At 41.7% G+C, this 21521-nt stretch overlaps 1 protein-coding gene across 15 annotated transcripts in view; it reads left to right on the top strand.

Moving 5' to 3' along the window:
• Positions 1-4245, top strand: part of HUWE1 (HECT, UBA and WWE domain containing E3 ubiquitin protein ligase 1) — a 140923-nt gene extending 136678 nt beyond the window's left edge. For 14 of the 15 annotated variants that reach the window (XM_082376504.1, XM_082376505.1, XM_082376503.1 and 11 more), the window contains 6 exons: positions 843-1130; positions 1254-1359; positions 1992-2109; positions 2408-2589; positions 2877-3067; positions 3616-4245. In XM_082376504.1, the coding sequence (XP_082232630.1) occupies positions 843-1130; positions 1254-1359; positions 1992-2109; positions 2408-2589; positions 2877-3067; positions 3616-3718 (988 nt within the window). In that variant the 3' untranslated portion in view covers positions 3719-4245. Of the gene's footprint in view, positions 1-842; positions 1131-1253; positions 1360-1991; positions 2110-2407; positions 2590-2876; positions 3068-3615 lie in introns of those variants that run through there. The other variant, XM_082376502.1, reaches the window with a different exon arrangement.
• Positions 4246-21521: the final 17276 nt, after the last annotated feature.

Raw genomic sequence — 21521 nt, 5'->3', positions numbered from 1 at the left:
TTAGATAATCTCACTGAACTGTCTTCTCCACCCAGTCTCATGAGACTGGTCTTTTGCTGGCCATCTGGCCCTTGGGCTGAGCTATCCAACAATTCCTGTACAGACCGGAGAGTCTTTCGCATTTACAAAGGTACACCTGATGGCTTCGCAAAGAGAGCTTCCTCCATTGTTACACTAGGAACGGGAACCCTGCTAAGCAAATGGTACCCTGGGTTGAGGGAGACCATACTTGCAAGAGTGGCTCCCCACCAAATTGGTAATCCCTCACTGGTGATTCTGGCGCCACCTAGAGGAGATTGGCAGTTTGCAGTACCATGTGTCATGGGAGCCATTGAGATGATAGACCTATTGATGTAGTTTGATCCTCCTGAACTCAGGAACTTGATTCCTCCCTTCCCTTATGGCATGGGCTCACTATCCATGTAGTCACACAGGAAGTCAGAGAGGCTTCCAAGACAGACTGAACCCTACTCCTCCACCACCAAATCCTTATAGACGTCGGACTCTGAGCTCAGCTCTCTTTGATGCCGCTTGATGATTCCTTCCTTGATGAAAGCCTCCTGCTTTCTTATTAGGCCTTTATAGCTTTCCTATTACTGTTTTCTGGAATATGGGTGAGGCTTTACTGATACTTCGGGACATCTCTTCCATCAGTGATGCCCTTTTTTGTCCCAGATCCCCACCGCTCCTCTGGGCTCTCCTGGCACTCTGCATTTACCACTGTCCTCTGACCCTGCACTCCCCAGCTACTCCTTCACAATCGCTCACTCAGGTCATGCTGTGCAAAAGAATGGATTTGTCCTGGGCTTTCTGCACATCCCTGTTTCTGCTCTCTTATACAGGTATATAGTGTTTGAAGGAGAAGAAGGGCAGGATGCTGGAGGGCTCCTGCGGGAGTGGTATATGATCATCTCTCGGGAGATGTTTAATCCTATGTATGCCTTGTTCCGTACCTCACCTGGTGATCGGGTCACATACACCATCAATCCATCTTCCCACTGCAACCCCAACCACCTTAGCTACTTCAAGTTTGTCGGACGCATCGTGGCCAAAGCTGTATATGACAACCGCCTCCTAGAGTGCTACTTTACTCGGTCCTTCTACAAACACATCTTGGGCAAGTCTGTCAGGTGAGGATGTGGCACAAACCTGGGACTGTCTTCAGTCCTGGAAATCTAGTCCCTTTTCTTGTGTCCCATCACTAGGCTGCCTCTCCTCCACCCCAACCCATGGCCCTAATTTTGTTTATCTAGATATACAGATATGGAGAGTGAAGATTACCACTTCTACCAGGGCCTGGTTTATCTGCTGGAAAATGATGTCTCCACACTAGGCTACGACCTCACCTTCAGCACTGAGGTAGGTCAGGAGATCCTGACCATGGCACATCCCAGCTAGTCGAGGAAACCCGTTATGGGGTTGTCCTTGAACTGGCATTGGATAACCTCTAATGCTTCTAAGGAAGCATCTTGATGTCTTAAGTCCCATTCCCCGTTCCCCATCTGGCAGAGAGCAGTGGGTATTTGCATGAGATGGCACAAACAGAAAAACCAGAATTTGTAAAACAATCCAGGCTGTTTCCTAGTTTCCTCTATATTTTGAAAAAATGCTCTAGTACATTATTCTTCATTCCCAAAGGCAGTTCACTCTAGAAAAATTGTACAAATAGACATAAATGAAAAACAAAAAAATTTCAAGGTTACTCTTCCCCCAAATTGCTTTCCATAAAGATTCTGTTGTGTTACATTATGTATGTTATCCATGCCCTTTTCCCTTTTACTATTGATAGTTTCCGTATGTTTTAGGACCAAACCCTTGGCCTTTCCCTATTAGGGATTTATGAGCTCATGACAAAAGTCACTGTTTTTTATGACCTTGCTTCATCTCCTTGCCCAGGATACAGCAAAGAGTTTAGGGTGTGTTTCCAGGTATCTATGTAAGTTCCATCCTAGACCAAGCCTGATTCATATTATTGGTTTTGGGTATTCTAGGTCCAAGAGTTTGGAGTGTGTGAAGTTCGTGACCTCAAACCCAATGGGGCCAACATCTTGGTAACAGAGGAGAATAAGAAGGAGTATGTACACCTGGTGTGCCAGATGAGAATGACAGGTAGGGGAAATGTCCATTAGACTCCCTAGTTGCTCAGTATGGGGCAAGGTCAGGCCTCACTCATTTCACAGACATTGTTTCTTCTCTTCCCCTATGCCAGCCACAAATGCCTTGCATAAAAGGAGTCCAAAAACCTGACCAAAAAATATTTCCCTTCATCCACCCTCATATGGGGGCCTAGAAACAGAGTGGTAGGTGAGGTAGGCAGATCAGTCAGCATCCTGCCAGATTGGGGATCTCTGACCTCTAACAGTTGTATGAGTTCAGATGCCACGTGGCTTGTTGGTTCTCTCCCCAGGAGCCATCCGCAAACAGCTGGCAGCTTTCTTAGAAGGTTTCTATGAGATCATTCCAAAGCGCCTCATTTCCATCTTCACTGAGCAGGAGTTAGAGCTGCTCATATCAGGACTGCCCACAATCGACATTGACGATTTGAAATCCAACACTGAATACCACAAGTACCAGTCCAACTCTATTCAGGTGAGCTGCTGATGGCATCCCTCCCTGTATCCTTAAGCAGTGTTAGTTTGTATGACACCAAATAAACCAGTACTCTTAGGGGAAGGGAGTTTTGAGTGACAGCTTACCTGTACCTAACTCTTCACTCTTCTGGAGTTTCAGTTTTCAGGTGATCTCCTTGCTCATCTTGTGAATGGAGGAACTGAAACCTGTCTCACAGAAGGGGCTTGCCTAACATTCCAAATCCCATCCCCCTTTCTTCCAAGAGCTCTCTACCTAACACTGGCTTCTTGTGTTCATTCCTGTAGATCCAGTGGTTCTGGAGAGCACTGCGTTCTTTCGATCAAGCTGACCGTGCCAAGTTCCTCCAGTTTGTCACGGGTACTTCCAAGGTGCCCCTGCAAGGTTTTGCTGCCCTTGAAGGCATGAATGGCATTCAGAAGTTTCAGATCCATCGAGATGACAGGTCCACAGACCGCCTGCCTTCAGCTCACACATGGTAAGAGGAAAGGTTTGTTCTCCTTTTCAGCATTTAGATTGAATTTGCGTATTTGCTACTTCTAGGCCCCTACCCGTGGTCAGGAGCGCAAATCTGGCCCCAGGTACCCTGGACCTGGGGTAGCTCACAGTTTGGTGGTTTTTGTGGAGAAGATGATATTTGAGATGAGAGGCTGGCCCAGACTCACAGTGGGGCTGGGGTGACATTGCAGATGAGCACTGCCATGTGAGAACAAGGTGTATTCCAGGGCTCAACGTGGCCAGAGCAAGGAGTTGCAGGGAGCAGAATGCTAAAGAACTTGGCAGGGGTGACCAGTGACCCTGAATGCCTCCTTGGAGCTTTCATGTAGGGTCGTGGTATTTAAGGAGGAGTGACAGGGTCAGATTATGTTTTAGGTGCCTGGTGGCCAGTATTGGGGCCAGATTAGAGGAGGGCAGACAAGGCTAGGACAGGATTGGGAGTCTACGAGCAGAAGTCAAGTGGGCACCATGGGAACACGGATTTGGTTATCATCTTTTGTCACGAATTGATCTTTCTTCTTTCCCTAGTTTTAATCAGCTGGACCTGCCTGCCTATGAGAGCTTTGAGAAGCTCCGCCACATGCTACTATTGGCCATCCAGGAGTGCTCTGAAGGCTTTGGGCTGGCCTAATAAGGCCCCGCCCACCACTGTGGGGTTTTTCTACCATTGTTGGACCTGGGAAGGGGGGAAATGAAAACAAAAAAGAACCAGAAAGAAAATGTCAAAACCAATAAATGAAAATCCACCAACTCACCATGTGTGTGTCCCAGCTGCCCCATCTTCCCCAGCGCATACCCGTTCCCCCTTTCCTGCTCATTCTCTCTCCCCGCTCCCTTTTCCTCACCTCCTCTCCCCGTTCCATGCCGTCCATGATCCCTCACCCCGTGTATTAAAAAGGCAATAGCCTTTACAGGGACCCGTTTGTCCCAACTGTTTGAACAGTGTGCTCCTCAGATTCTGTGTTCAGAAGGATTTGCTGCATTGAGACTTGAAACCTTTGGATAGGGGAAAAAATTATATATATATATATTTTTTTGTTCTGTTTGCATTTCTTAATTTGTGCTTGGAATGTGTTGATGTGCACAGCTAATGATTCAATGCGAGAAAAGATTGGCGTCTGTGTTGTGGAGGTTTCAAATAAAGAGCACTCTTCATAACTCACTTTTCACAATGGAGTTTTTTTCAAGTTTAAAAAGAAACACTTCTTGAGCACATGCTAGATGGCTGAAGAAGAAATCCAAATGGACTCTCCAGAAAGCCATCTCTGTCACCACACGGGTGCATCCTCCTCCTTCAGAGTCATCAGGAACTGGGGAGATCTTTTTCAGAATGGGATCTGCACTTGGGGGTGGTGATGGTGTTAGAGATTATAGCCAAGGACAAAGCATTGCCTTGCTCTAGGGGAACAAACCAGCAGGGTTCTAAGAGAATTCACTCAACCCAACCGAAGGTTCTATTTCCTGAGCCTTTATAACAGTTTCAAGCCTGGAGCTCAGTTTAAAATTTTGATTTCATTTATTAATGTTTTAGTTTATTTCTAACAAATTTTAATAAGCAAATAATTTGACTAGCTCCCCAGAACAGTCTTTCCATCCTTTTTGGTTTTGTTTTGTCATCTGCTTGTTTGCCAGTCTGTTCACGGATCGCCCAACAGTCTTTTGTGGTTTTTTTTACTCCATCCAGCACTTAAAGTTGATCTAAGGACTTTGATGGTTCCAGCCTTCAAAGAAAAAAGTAATAAAAGTTTAGTTAGAAAAATAACCTCAAGTGGTACTTGCTTTGTGTGGGTTTTCTCATTCTCCGAGGCTCTACTTCTTAGAGATTTTCCCCTTAACCATGTCCCAAAGTGTGGATCTAGGAAAGTGGTGTGTCTGTGCTTAACCTGATCCCTTGGTCCTGATGCAAATGGCTGCTTGTCTTTTTTTTTTTCTTCCAATGTTCACACTTGTCTGTTCCTGGCCCCCCTGACCACTGAGAAGACAGATGAATCAACCCTGTCCCTCCTATTGAGCTTCTAGTCAAGGGGTGAAGACAGATCAGTTCTGTGACCAGGTGTAGGAAGGGGGTCTGGGTGCCCAGCAGAAGTACCTGGTCTAGCCTGGGAGATCAGGAAAGGCTTTCTATCGTCAGTGGCATTTGGGTTGAATCATAAGGCTGTGTGAGACTGAAGATTAAGAAGAACAGGGTAATCTAGCTCAAGGCAGCAAGGGTCCAGTTGACAGGGCAAGGCTTGAGCAAAGGATAGTGGCCTGAGATGAGGCTGGGAATCCACCAGGGCTTTAAAATAAAAGGAACAAATAAGCAGAAATACAGTAGAATTGATCAATACACTTAAGAACTGGTTCTTTGAAAAATCAAAGTAGAATAAAGCTCTGACGATTTAAATTTGAAAGGGGTGCAAGGGTTGGGAGTCGGGTGTGGGAGTTCGGAGTACAGATGGAATAATCCTGAAGGAAATAAATGAATCTAATTCAATGGCATACCACAAAAACCTAATGTGACTGAGTATGATTTGCCTTTGGGATATTCATCACCTCAATGTCAAAAGAGAAAAACCTTTTGACAGTAGATGCAAGGCATTTGCCAACAGTAACTATTCCTGGTAACTTGTAAAGATACTACCTTGATAAGGTAGCATCAGACCAAGAGTCAACATCACACTGCAAGCATAAAGTGGTCAGTTATCACCATTAACACTGTTCTGCAAGTTCTAGCCATTTCCATAAAGCAGGAAACAAGGTATAGCTGTTGAAGAGAAACTATTTTGCTAAACCAAGAGAATCAAAAGTTATTAGAGCTTAAGTGAGTCCAGCAAGAGGCCTGGTTATAATGAACAAAACATTCGTGTAAACGTTTATTGTCCAACAAGTATAAATAATCTGATAAATTAATATAAAGAAATCCTATACAATAGTAAAAATATCCATTGCATATATCAACATACACAATCTCAAAGATAAGCAAAAATGTATGAGACCTGCCTGTTTAAAAATTGCAAAACAGTACTACATATGTGTATACCAAGAACATGAAAAACCACATCCACATGTATGAAGAGTATGGAAGCCCATGCATAAGTATGACAGTACTGCACGATGTTCAGGATAAGCTATGGGGGACAAAAGGGGATGCAGTTGGGAAGAGGTACATTACCCAGAGGGCTTAAATTAAATGTTTTATTTCTTAAGCTGGGTGGTGCAGGGTACATAAGTATTTCTTATAATACTATAATACTTTATAACTTTTCTACACCTGAGATATTTCAAAATAAGTTTTTTGAGATGGACAATTTAATAGTTCCAAATGCATTTGAGGCAGGTATCAAGGAAGTCAATAAGAGGCCTAAATTTACGTGAAGGCTAATTAATAGCTGCTTTCATGATATGATTAAACATGTCTCTTTTTGCCCCCTAATAATTCCCTCCACTGACGTATGTGTGTTACAATTACTACTGGTTATCTCCTTATTAAAATAGTCCCCTTTTCTTATAATTAGGGTGACCATATAACTTATCATCCAAGGTTGGGCAAATTTTAAAATAAAAAGGGTGTTACTAATTATGCTGTGGGACTTCCCTGGTGGTCCAGTGGTTAGCACTCCATGCTTCCATTGCAGGGGGCGCGGGTTCAGTCCCTGGTCAGGGAACTAAGATTCCTACATGCCACATGGCACAGCCACCAAAAAAAAAAAAATTATGCTGGGCCACAAGTGCAAACAAACCCAGATAAACTGGGATGTATGGCTCTATACTTATGAAGCATAGTATGTCTTGGCTGGAGAAACAATTATTACCCAACATAAACATTTTTACTGAGCGCTTACCATGTACTGACAACACTGAGAAGTCACTGCTTTCCAAAAACTCACTGAAGGGAAGGGGTTAGGTGTTAGGAAAGTTCAGGGAGCAATGGATACACAAAGACTCGATAGGCAGGGGTAGCAGGATTAAACATTTTCTCAAATACAAGCAATGACCAGTTAGAAAACAACAGGAAATAGATTCCCTTCACAACAGTAACATAAAATACCTAGGAATAATCTTAAGAAGCAGTGTTTGGGATCCATGTGAAGAAGGATGCTGCAAAACTCTTGTGAGAAGCATAAAAAGAGGCAAATGAGCAGGCTTACTGTCTTCATTTGCAAGTATAGCTGGCCTTGAGACTTTGGAAAACAGACATGCTAAGCAAGGTGGCAGCTGAAATGAGCAGACCTGACAGAGAATGGCTTCAAGCCGTGACTATTCAGTGTGCTATGGTCTACTGTAAAGAGAAAATGAAGCACCAAGAGCCAGTTGGGGAAGGAATAGCTTTGTCAATGTTAAGTTTGGGAAACTTGCCTAAGTATTGGAAGGGGGAGAAATAGAAAGTTTGCTCTGCAATTCACACTAAATAAATTCCAAATGGAAGATTCAAGTGTGAAAAACGTGAACTTATTTTTGGGGGCAAATAAGTGATCTGGGATATGGAAAATCTAACACTAAAAACTACAAAAGACATTATAATGGAAAAGACTGATATATTTGACTACTAAAACATTGGCAACACCACGAGAAGAATTAAAAAGCAACGGCAATCTAGGAAACAATACATCTCTAACAGGCAATGGGTTAATCCTTGCTGTATATATATTTTTTTATTTACAAATCACTGAGAGACAAACTCCGCAACAGAAAAACATCCAAAGACATGAAAAGGCAATTCAGAAAAGAAGAAACACAAATGACAGATGGTCAACAAACACATGAAAAGATGCTCAACATCACTATTACAGAAATGCAAATCAAAACTACAGTGAGGGGACTTCCCTGGTGGCACAGAGGTTAAGAATCTGCCTGCCAAGGCAGGGGACATGGGTTCGAGCCCCAGTCCGGGAAGATCCCACATGCCACGGAGCAACTAAGCCCATGCGCCACAACTACTGAGCCTGCTCACCTAGAGCCCGTGCTCCGTAACAAGAGAAGCCACTGCAATGAGAAGCCCGCACACCAAAATGAAGAGTAGCCCCTGCATGCCGCGACTAGAGAAAGCCCGCGTGCAGCAACAAAGACCCAATGCAGCCAAAAATAAATAAATAAATAATTAAAAAAAAAAAAACTACAGTGAGGTATCACCTAACACCGGTCAGATGGCCATCATTAAAAAATCTACAGGAACTTCCCTTGGTGGCTCACTGGTTAACAATCTGCCGGCCAATGCAGGGGACACGGGTTCGATCCCTGCTCTGGGAAGATCCCACATGCCGTGGAGCAATGAAGCCTGTGCGCCACAACTACTGAGCCTGCGATCTAGAGCCCGCGAGCCACAGCTACTGAGCCCATGTGCCGCAACTACTGAAGCCCGCGTGCCTAAAGCCCATGCTCCGCAACAAGAGAAGCCACCATAATGAGAAGCCTGCACACCACAACAAAGAGTAGCCCCCACTCACCGCAATTAGAGAAAACCTGCACGCAGCAACGAAGACCCAACACAGCCAAAAATAAATAAATAAATTTATTAAACTTAATAAATAAATAATAAAAAAACCTACAAACAGGGACTTCCCTGGTGGTCCAGTGGTAAAGAATCTACCTTGCAATGCAGGGGATGCAGTTTCAATCCCTGGTCAGGGAACTAAGATCCCACATGCCTCGCGGCTACTAAGCCCACCCACCACAACTACTGAGCTCGTGAGCCTCAACTAGAGAGCCTGCGGGCCACAAACTACAGAGCCCATGTGCTCTGGAGCCTGCACGCCACAACTAGAGAAGAGAAAACCTGTACGCCGCAACTAGAGAGAAACCCACGCGCCGCAACGAAAGATCCCACATGCCTCAACGAAGATCCTGCGTGCCGCAACTAAGACCTGATGCAGCCAAAAATAAATAAACAAAAAAATTTTGTTTAAATCTACAAACAATAAATGCTGGAGAGGGTGTGGAGAAGAGGGAAACGTCTAGCACTGTTGGTGGGAATGTAAATTGATACAGCCACTATAGAGAACAGTATGGAGGTTCCTTAAAAAACTAAAAATAGAACTACCATATAACCCAGCAATCCCACTACTGGGCATGTACCCAGAGAAAACCATAATTCAAAAGGATACATGCACCCCAGTGTTCATTGCAGCACTATTTACAATAGCCAGGACAAGGAAGAAACCTAAATGCCCATCGACAGATGAATGGATAAAGAAGATGTGGTACATATATACAATGGAATATTACTCAGCCATAAAAAAGAACGAAATAACGCCATTTGCAGCAACATGGATGGACCTAGAGGGTATTATGCTAAGTGAAATAAATCAGAGAGAAAGGCAAATATCCTGTGATTTCACTTACATGTAGAATCTCAAAAACAAAACAGACAAGCAAAACAAAACAGAAACAGGGACTTCTCTGGTGGTCCAGTGGTTAAGACACCATGCTTCCACTGCAGGGGGCACAGGTTCGGTCCCTGGTCGGGGAACTAAGATCCTGCATGCCTCACAGCGTGGTCAAAAAATAGGAAAAAAAAAAAAAAACAGAAACAGACTTACAGAGAGCAAACTGGTGGTTGCCAGAGGGAAGGGGGGTGGGGGGGTTGGGCGAAATAGGTGAAGGGGATTAAGAGATACAAACTTCAACTTAGAAAAATAAGTAAGTCACAGGAAAGTAACATACAGCATAGGGAATATAGTCAGTAATACTGTAATACCTTTGTATAGTGACAGATGGTAACTAGACTTAACATGGTGGTCATTTTGTAATGTATCTTAGTTCCTGACCAGGGATTGAACCTGGGCCCTCAGCAGTGAGAGCTCAGGGTCCTAACCACTGGGGGAATTCCCTATCTGTATTATTATCATTGTGGTGATGGTGGCGGCGCTGGCGGCGACAGTAGCAGCATTTTTGCTGTCTGTTTTTCATGGTGAGCATGTATTTCCACAATTAAAAATAAACAGCCTCGTCAAGAATATCCAATGGAGAAAAGACAGCCTCTTCAATAAGTGGTGCTGGGAAAACTGGACAGCTACATGGAACAGAATGAAATTAGAACACTCCCTAACACCATACACAAAAATAAACTCAAAACGGATTCGAGACCTAAATGTAAGACCAGATACTATAAAACTCTTAGAGGAAAACATAGGCAGAACACTCTATGTCATAAATCACAGCAAGATCCTTTTTGAGACACCTCCTAGAGAAATGGAAATAAAAACAAAAATAAACAAATGGGACCTAATGAAACTTAAAAGCTTTTGCACAGCAAAGGAAAACATAAACAAGACGAAAAGACAACCCTCAGAATGGGAGAAAATATTTGCAAATGAAGCAACTGACAAAGGATTCATCTCCAAGATTTACAAGCAGCTCATGCAGCTCAATAACAAAAAAACAAACAACCCAATCCAAAAATGGGCAGAAGACCTAAATAGCCATTTCTCCAAAGAAGATATACAGATGGCCAACAGACACATGAAAGAATGCTCAACATCATTAATCATTAGAGAAATGCAAATCAAAACTACAATGAGGTATCACCTCACACTGGTCAGAATGGCCATCATCAAAAAATCTACAAACAATAAATGCTAGAGGGCTTCCCTGGCGGTGCAGTGGTTAAGAATCTACCTGCCGATGCAGGGAACAGGTTCGAGTCCTGGTCCGGGAAGATCCCACATGCCGCGGAGCAACTAAGCCCGTGCACCACAATTACTGAGCCTGTGCTCTAGAGCCCACGAGCCACAACTACTGAGCCCGTGTGCCACAACTACTGAAGCCCGCGCACCTAGAGCCTGTGCTCTGCAACAAGAGAAGCCACCGCAATGAGAAGTCTACACACCGCAACGAAGAGTAGCCCCCACTCGCCACAACTAGAGAAAGCCCGTGCGCAGCAATGAAGACCCAACGCAGCCAAAAATAAATAAAATAAATAAATTTATTTAAATAAATAAATAAATAAATGCTGGAGAGGGTGTGGAGAAAAGGGAACCCTCTTGCACTGTTGGTGGGAATGTAAACTGATACAGCCACTATGGAGAACAGCATGGAGGTTCCTGAAAAAACTAAAAGTAGAACTACCATATGACCCAGCAATCCCACTACTGGGCATATACCCTGAGAAAACCATAATTCAAAAAGACACATGCACACCAGTGTTCACTGCAGCACTATTTCCAATAGCTGGGTCATGGAAGCAACCTAAATGCCCATCAACAGATGAACGGATAAAGAAGATGTGGTACATATATACAATGGAATATTACTCAACCATAAAAAGGAACGAAATTGAGTTATTTGTAGTGAGGTGGATGGACCTAGAGACTGTCATACAGAGTGAAGTAAGTCAGAAAGAGAAAAACAAATGCCGTACGCTCACACATATATATGGAATCTTAAAAAAAAATGGTTCTGACTAACCTAGGGGCAGGACAGGAATAAAGATGCAGATGTAGAGAATGGACTTGAGGATACGGGGAGGGGGAAGGGTAAGGTGGGACGAAGTGAGAGAGTGGCATGGATTTATATACACTACCAAATGTAAAATAGATAGCTAGTGGGAACCAGCCGAATAGCACAGGGAGATCAGCTCTGTGCTTTGTGACCACCTAGAGGGGTGGGATAGGGAAGGTGGGAGGGAGGGAGATGCAAGAGGGAAGAGATATGGGGACATATGTATATGTGTAACTGACTCACTTTGTTATAAAGCAGAAACTAACACACCATTGTAAAGCAATTATACTCCAATAAAGATGTTAAAAAAAATATAAATAAATAAAAATAAATAAATAAACAGCCTCGGGACTTCCCTGGTGGTCCAGTGGTAAAGAATCCACCTTGCAATGCAAGGGATGCGGGTTCAATCCCTGATCGGGGAACTAAGATCCCACATGCCACGGGGCAACTAAGCCCGCAGGCCACAACTACTGAGCTCGCGCGCCTCAACTAGAGGCTGCGTGCCGCAAACTACAGAGCCCACGCACACCCTGGAGCCTGCACGCCACAACTAGAGAGAGAAAACCTGCATGCCACAACTAGAGAGAAGGCTGCACTCCACAATGAAGAGCCCTTGTGCCCCAATGAAAGATCCCGCACACCTCAAAGAAAATCCCACATGCCGCAACTAAGACCTGATGCAGCCAAAAATAAATAAATTAAAATAAATAATAAATAAATCTTAAAAAAAAATAAACAGCCTAGGGAATTCCCTGGCAGTCCAGTGGTTAGGACTTGGTGCTCTCACTGCAGGGGCCCAGGTTTGATCCCTGGCCAGGGAACTAAGATCCCGCAGCCTAACCTACAAGGACCTACTGTATAACACAAGGAACTCTGCTCAATATTCTGTAATAACCTAAATGGGAAAAGAATTTGAAAAAAAATAGATGCATGTATATGTATAACTGAATCACTTTGCTGTACACCTGAAACTAACACAACACTATTAATCAGCTATACTCCAATACAGTATAAAATTAAAATTAAAATTAAACAGCCTACCATCTAGTGGGAGAGCAGCCTGAGGGCCTGGCCCCGTGGACTCGGCCAGAGCCGCAGCCCCAGGTAAGCGGGCATCAGGAAGGGAAGGAGGGAAGAAGGGAAGGAAGGAAAGAAGGGAGGGAGGGAGGAAGAGAGGAAGGAAGGAAGGATTAAGGCATCCCATCCATATGATATTACTTACATGTGGAATCTAAAATATGACACAAATGAACTTATCTATGAAACAGAAACAAGCTTACAGACATAGAGAACAGACTTGTGGTTGCCAAGGTGGGGGGATGGATTGGGAGTTTGGGATTAGCAGATGCAAACTATTATATATAGAATGGATAAACAAGGTCCTACTGTATAGCCTAGAGAACTATATTCAATATTCTGTGATAAACCATGATGGAAAAGAATATTTAAAAAAGAATATATATATATATATATATATATATATATATATATATATATATATATATATATATATAAACTGAATCACTTTGCTGTACAGCAGAAATTAACACAACATTGTAAATCAACTATATTTCAATTTAAAAAAAAGAATGAGGGAGTTCCCTGGTGGTCCAGTGGTTAGGACTCGGCGCTTTCACTGCCGTGGCCCCAAGTTTAATCCCCGGTCAGGGAACTAAGATCCTGCAATCCACGTGGCGTGGCCAAAAAAAAAAAAAATGAATGAAATTAGCTGTAGTTTTTATGTAGGTGCCCTTTATCAGATTAAAGAAGCCCCCAAATTCCTAAATTTCTAAGAGATTGTTTATTGCTTCTTTTTTATTTTATTTTATCAGAAATGGATGTTGGGTTTTGTCAAATGCTTTACTGGCATCAATCAAGATGATCATATGGTTTTTCTTTATTAGTTCATTAATATGGTGAATTACATTGATTGGTTTTCAAGTGCTAAGCCAACCTTGTATTCCTGGGATTAAAACCCACTTGGTCATTATGTATTATCTTTTTCATATATTGTGTTGGATTTGATTTGCTCGAATTTTGTTAAAAACTCATGTATCTGTGGGGTTTTTTTCAGCTTTATTGAGGTATAATTGACAAATAAAATTGTAATGTATTTAAAGTGTACAATATGATGATTTTATATCTATATACATTGTGAAAGGATCCCCACAACTGTCTACTCCTCTCTTTTTTTTTGAAGTAACATTGGTTTATAACAGTATATAATTTTCATGTGTACAACATTACAATTTGACTTTTGTATACCCTAGAGCATGCTCACCACCAAAAGTCTAGGTTCTATCCATCACCATACAATTGACCCCCATTACCCATTTCTCCCTCTCCCCACACCTGTTCCCCTCTGGTAACCACCAATCTGTTCTCTGTATCTATGAGTTTGTTCTTGTTTTCTTTGTTCATTTATTTTGTTTTTTTAAAATATTCCACATATGAGTGAAATCATACAGTATATGTCTTTCTCTGTCTGACTTATTTCACTTAGCATAATACTCTCATCCATGTTGTCACAAATGGCAAGATTTCATTCTTTTTTAAGGCTGAGTAGTATTCCATTGTAAATATATATATATACCACATCTTTTTTTATCCATTCATTTGTGTATCTATGTTTATGAGGGATATTGATCTGTAGTTTTCTTTGATTTTTTAATAGACTTTATTTTTAGAGCAGTTTTAGATTCATAGCAAAATTGAGAGGAAGGTACAGAGATTTCCCATATACCCCCTGCCCCCACACATGCATAGCCTCCCCCATTAACAACATCCTGCACCAGAGGGGTATGTTTGTTACCACTGATGAACCTACATTACCACATCATAATCACTCAAAGTCCATAGCTTACATTAGAGTTCACTCTTCGTGCTGTACACTCTGTGGGTTTGGACAAATATGTAATGACATGTATCCATTACAGTATCATACAAAGTATTTTCACTTCTCTAAAAATCCTCTGTGCTCTGCCTCTTTATCCCTCACTCCTTCCCCCTAGCCCCTGGCAACCACTGATCTTTTTATTGTCTCCATAGTTTTGCCTTTTCCAGAATGTCATATAGTTGGAATCATACCTTTTCAGATCAGCTTCTTTAACTTAGTAATACGCATTTAAAGTTCCTCCATATCTTTTCATGGCTTGATAGCTCATTTCTATTTAGCACTGAATAGTATTTCATTGTCTGGATGTACCACAGTTTATAAATCCATTCACCCACTGAAGGACATCTTGGTTGCTTCCAAGTTTTGGTAATTTCCACGTGCAGTTTTTTGTATGGACATAAGTTTTCAATCCCTTTGGGTAAATACCAAGGAGTGTGATTGCCCGATGATGTGGTAAGAGTACCTTTAGCTTTGTAAGAAACTACCAAACTGTCTTCCAAAGTTGTTGTACCATTTTCCATTCCCACCAGCAATGAATGAGAGTTCCTGTTGCTCTGCATCTTAGCCAGCATTTGGTGTTGTCGGCATTCTGGATTTGGGCCATTCTGATAGGTGGTAGTGGCATCTCATTACTGTTTTAATTTGCATTTCCCTAATGACATAGGATGTGGATCATCTTTTCATATGCTTATTTGCCACTTGTATGTCTTCTTTGGTGAGGTGTCTGTTAAGGTTTTTAGCTCATTTTTTAATTGGGTTGTTCATTTTCTTACTGTTGAGTTTTAAGAATTCTTTGTGTATTTAGGATAATAGTCCTTTACCAGATATCTCTTTTTCAAATATTTTCTCCCAGTTTGTGACTGGTTTTTTCATTCTCCTGACAGTGTCTTTCACAGAGCAGAAGTTTTTAATTTTAATGAAGTCCACCTTGTCAATTCTTTCTTACATGGATCATGCATTTGGTGTTGTATCTAAAAAGTCATTGCCAAACCCAAAGTCGTCTAGATTTTTCTCCTATGGTATCTTCTAGGAGTTCTATAGTTTTGCATTTTACATTTGGGTCTGAGTTAATTTTTGTGAACGGTGTAAGTTCTGTGTCTAGATTACTCCTTTGGCATGTGAATGTCCAGTTGTTTCAGCACAATTTATTTTATTGTGATAAGAACTCTTTAACATGAGATCTACCCCATTAACAAATTTTTAAGTGTACAAATTATTATTGCTGACTATATAGGTACAATGTTGCACAGTAGCTCTCTAAAGATTATTCATCTTGTTTGACTGAAACTTTACACCCATTGATTAGTAACTCTCCACTGCCCCCTCACCCCACCCCTTGACAACCACCATTCCATTCCTTGATTCTATGAATTTGACTACTTAAGATACCTCATATGAGTAGATTCATGCAGTATTTGTCTTACTGTGACTGGCTTATTTCACTTAGCATAATGTCCTCAGAGTTCATCCATGTCGTTGCATATTGCAGTTTTCTTCTTTTTAAAGGCTCAATAGTATTCCATTGTATGTAAAATATTTATATTTATTTATTTATTTAGGCTGTGCCAGGCCTTAGTTGCGGCACGCCAGGATCTTCACTGCGGCATGTGGGGTCTTGGTTGAGGCATGTGAACTCTTAGTTGCGGCATGCATGCAGGATCTCGTTCCCCGACCAGGGATCAATCCCAGGCCCCCTGCATTGGGAGCTCGGAGTCTTACCCACTGGACCGCCAGGGAAGTCCCTCCATTGTATGTATATACCATGTTTTCTTTATCCATTCACCTGTCAGTGGACATTTAGGTTGTTCACACATCTTGGCTATTATGAATAGTGCTGCAATGAACATAGGAGTGCTCATATCTCTTTGAGATGCTGATTTCAATTCTTTCAGATAAATAACCAGAAGTGGGATTCTTGGATCCTATGATAGTTCTATTTTTAATTTTTGAGAACCTGCCATACCATTTTTCCATAGTAGTTGCACCATTTTGCATTTCCACCAACAGTGTGCAAGGGTTCTAATTCCTCCCTATTCTCACCAACACTTGTTGTCCTTTGTCATTGTTGTTGCTGTTGTTTTTGATAATTGCCATCCTGACAGGTGTCAACAGCCTGTTGAAAAGACTATCTTTGCTCCTTTGTCAAAGATCAGTTGACTACATTTATGTGGGTCTATTTCTGGTCTCTCTCTTCTGTTCTATTGATCTATTTGTCTATTCTTTTGCCAATACCACACTGTCTTAATTACTGTAGCATTATAGTAAGTCTTGAAATCGGGTAGCATCAGTCCTCCAACTCTGTTTTTCACCTTCAATATTGACTTGGCTATTCTAGATCTTTTGCCTCTCCATTACACATTTTAGAGTCAATTTGTTGATATCCATAAAATAACTTGCTGGGATTTCTTTGTCTGGTTTTGATATAAGATCAGGGTGATACAGAACTCATAGAATATGTTGGGAAGTATGCCTTCCTTGTGGTAGGCAGAATTCTAAGACAGCCCCTAAGATTTCCAGCCCCTGGTGTACACATACTTTCTCCCAGTTATTTAATTAAACATGAATCTAGTTACTGCTGTGAAGGGATTTTGCAGATGTAATAAAGGTCCAAAATCAGAAGGACAAAAAGTATTTGACGCACTGTTGATGGCCCAAAGACAGAGGGGGGCCACATGGCAAAGAGTGTGGGCAGCCTCTAGGAGATAAAAACAGCCCCAGCTGGTGGCCAGCAAGGAAGTGAGATCCTCGGTCCTACAACTGCAAGGAACTGGATTTTGCCAACAACAAGAATGAGCTTGGGAGCATATTTTTCACCAGAGCCTCCAGACAAGATCTTGGCTTGGCCAACACTTTGATTTCAGCCTTGTTATACTGAGCAGAGTCATGTTATACTGGACTTTTTTTTTAAATTTTTATTTTATATTGGACAGTGTTGTGTTATACTGGACTTCTGACCTACAGAAACTGAGATTATAAATGGATATTGATTTAAGCCACTAAGTTTGTAGTTATTTATTATGCAGCAATAGAAAATTAAAATTGATGACTGATTAAAAAAAAAAAAGAAAATTAATACATTCCTCTTCTATCCCCTGGAAGAGTTTGTGTACAACTGCTATTATTTCTTCTTTAACTGTTTGGTCAAATTCACCAGTGAAGCCATCAGGGCATGGGGTTTTCTTTGTAGGAAAGTTTTAAACTATGAAATAAATTTCTTTAAAGACATATGGCTACGGACTTCCCTGGTGGTGCAGTAGTTAAGAATCCACCTGCCGGGCTTCCCTGGTGGCGCAGTGGTTGAGCATCTGCCTGCCAATGCAGGGGACACGGGTTTGAGCCCTGGTCTGGGAAGATCCCACATGCCGCGGAGCAACTAGGCCCGTGAGCCACAATTACTGAGCCTGCGCATCTGGAGCCTGTGCTCCGCAACAGCAGGGGCCGCGATGGTGAGAGGCCCGCGCACCGCGATGAAGAGGGGCCCCACTTGCCGCAACTAGAGAAAGCCCTCGCACAGAAATGAAGACCCAACACAGCCATAAATAAATAAATAAATAAATAAAATTTAAAAAAAAAAGAGAAGAAAAACTCACTTGAGTTAAAAAAAAAAAAAAAAAGAATCCACCTGCCAATGCAGGGAACACGGGTTTGAGCCCTGGTTCAGGAAGATCCCACATGCCGCAGAGCAATTAAGCCCGTGTGCCACAACTACTGAGCCTGCGCTCTAGAACCCGTGAGCCACAACTACTGAGCCCACGTGCCACAACTACTGAAGCCCACATGCCCAGAGCCCGTGCTCCGCCACAAGAGAAGGCACCACAATGAGAAGTCTGCACACTGCAACAAAGAGAAGCCCCCACTCGCCACAACTAGAAAAAGCCCGCGCGCCACAATGAAGACCCAATGCAGCCAAAAATAAATTAAAAAAAAAAAAGACATGTGGCTATTCAGATTGTCTTTTTCTGGAGTGAGCTCAGTAGCTTGTGTCTTTTAAGGAATGTCTCTATTTTATCTAAACTGTCGAATTTATGAGCATAAAGCTCTTCATGACATTCCTTTAACATAAATCGTACCAATGTTTTCTTAGGTCAGTCTCCCAAGGCAATAGAAATAAAAACAAAAATAAACAAATGGGACCTAATCAAACTTACAAGATTTTGCCCAGCAAAAGAAACCATAAACAAACCAAAAAGACAACCTACAGAATGGGAGAAAACATTTGCAAATGATGAGACCAACAAGGGCTTAATTTCCAAAATATACAAACAGTTCATACAACTCAACAAAAACAAACACCCCAATCCAAAAATGGGCAGAAGACCTAAATAGACATTTCTCCTAAGAAGACATACAGATGGCCAATAGGCACATGAAAAGATGCTCAACATCGCTAATTATTAGAGAAACGTAAATCAAAACTACAATGAGGTATCACCTCACACCAGTCAGAATGGCCATCATTAAAAAGTCTACAAAGGACAAATGCTGGAGAGAGTGTGGAGGAAAGAGAGCCCTCTTACACTGTTGGTAGGAATGTAAATTGGTGCAGCTACTACGGAAAATTGTATGGAGGTTCCTCAAAAAACTAAAAATAGAGTTGCCATATGATCCAGCAATCCCACTCTTGGGCATATACCCAGACAAAACTATAATTCAAAAGGATACATGCACCGCTATGTTCACAGCAGCACTATTTACAATAGCCAAGACATGAAAACAACTTAAATGTCCACTGACAGATGAATGGATAAAGAAGATGTGGTACATATATACAATGGACTATTACTCAGCCATCAAAAAGAATGAAATAATGCCATTTGCATCAACATGGATGGACCTAGAGATTATCATACTAAGCGAAGTGAGTCAGAAAGAGAAAGACAAATACCATATGATATCACTTATATGTGGAATTTAAAATACGATACAAATCAACATATCTATAAAACAAAAACAGACTCACAGATATAGAGAACATACTTGTGGTTGCCAGGGCGGGGGGGCGGTAGGGGAGGGAAGGAATGGGAGTTTGGGATTAGCAGAGGCAAACTATTATATATAGGATGGATAAACAACAAGGTCATTCTGTATAGCACAGGGGAACTATATTCAATATTCTGTGACAAACCATAATGGAAAAGAACACATATATATATATATATATATATGTATAACTGAGTCACTTTGCTGTACACAACAAATTAACACAACATTGTAAATCAATTATACTTTAATAAAATTTTAAAAATAAATAACATCCCTTTATTATTATCTTAATTTCTGTAGGATCTGTAGTGTTGTCCAAAATCTCATTCCTAATATTAGGCATTTGGGTCTTCTCTCCCTTTTCCCTCATCAATCTGGCTAGAGGTTTATCAGTTTTATTGATCTTCCCAAAGAGCCAGCTATTGGTTTCTTTGCTTTTCTCTATTTTTTTTTTTTGTTTGTTTTCTACTTCAGTGATTTCTGCTCTTGATTATTTTCTTTCTTCTGCTTACTTTAGGTTTAATTTCCTATTTTTATCATAATTTCTTAAGGTAGAAGCTGAGGTCATTGGTTTGAGACTATTCTTCTCTTCTAATATAAGCATTTAATGCTAAAATTTTCTTTCTAAGCACTGCTTTTGCTGCATTCCATATATTTTGATACATTATATTTTCATTTTAATTTCATTCAAAATACTTTCTAATTTTTCTTAGGATTTCTTGTTTGACCCATGGTGTGCTGGTTATCAATTTATTGCCTCTCAACTTCAAATTCACCCTTTCTGCCTATTCTGTGATAATGAAGCAATTTTAACTATTTTTCCTTTGACAGCTGGCACTGAAACTTTCTCAGTAGAGGGTGCTAGAGAGATATTGCAAGAGGAAAAGAGGTTTCCTTCCTGACTCCTGCGTGTTCGCTTGACAGGCTCCTTCTGCATGGCTTTTTCTAGAATCAGACTCCTGCAGCGCTCACAACTCTTCCAGTGCCTGATTTCTACCGTGCATGGTGGTCAGTAGTACCCAGTGATCAGCAGCTTTCCTCTCCCTCCAGAACTCACCCTCAGGCAGTTTGGTAGCAAGCAGAATGCTTCTGGATCTTGATGCACTCACAGCTTCCCCAGGGCCTGGCTCCTGCGGTGCACAGAGGCCAGCAGCACTCAGTGAACAGCTTTCTCCTGCCTCCCAGCAGGCAGATTTCTGGAAAGTTCCACCAGTGCAGCACCACAATGACTTCTCTGCCCTGCAGTGAACTACAGTCATGCCTCTCCAACAAGATCTGGACCTCAGCCCCAGGGGCATTCTATGCCAGCCTAGGGATAGTGACTAATTCCTTTGCCGCACTGCATGGCTTATTGGATCTTAGTTTCCCGACCAGGGATCGAACCCGGCCCTCGGCAGTGAAAGTGCCAAGTCCTAACCACTGGACCACCAGGGAATTCCCTTGTGACTACTTCTTATATATGCTATTTCTATATTCTTTTGAATTCTCTTCACATCTCACTAACCAATCCCTCATTATTCCAATCCTCTGTTATAGGTAATTCCTTATATTAACTTTCCCTGTTCAAATTACTGTTACTCCTCTCTCCAGATAGGACTCAGACTGATACAGAATTGTTACCAGGAGTGGTGCCAGGAAAGAAATCTGCAGAGATGGGACTTTGAGATTGGTTTGTTCACACCTCTGGGCTTATGCACAGTGCTGAACTCCTTGCCAATGAGAGATGGATGCTAGTAATCCATGGCATGCCGTTGCATCACAATTAATCAACCTATGGTTGATTGTGATGAAGTGCCAACTGAAGCACATTCCCTGGAAGCCGAAATGGCTGCTGCACTTGACTATTATGGCCATGATCATGACTATGAAGACCGTGATGGGGGATAGATTATTTTGAATGCACTTGAGCGCTTACAAAGAGAAAAATAACAAGCTTGGGTCTGTTAATTTCTCAGCTCAAGTCACAGCCTAAGAACCAGAGAACTTTCATGATGCCTAGCGACAGGGCTAATATTGCTGAACATCAAACACAACATTTAATTGTATAAGTTGTTGAATTACAACGACAGTTGAATTCACAGTCTTGACTATTTTCCATGTGAAAGTTATGGTATTGACTGTTAAAGAATGGGAT

The sequence above is a fragment of the Balaenoptera borealis genome (assembly GCF_965194805.1).
Source record: "Balaenoptera borealis genome assembly, chromosome: X".
Lineage (NCBI taxonomy): Eukaryota > Metazoa > Chordata > Mammalia > Artiodactyla > Balaenopteridae > Balaenoptera > Balaenoptera borealis.
This window is presented reverse-complemented; position numbering and strand designations above follow the sequence as displayed.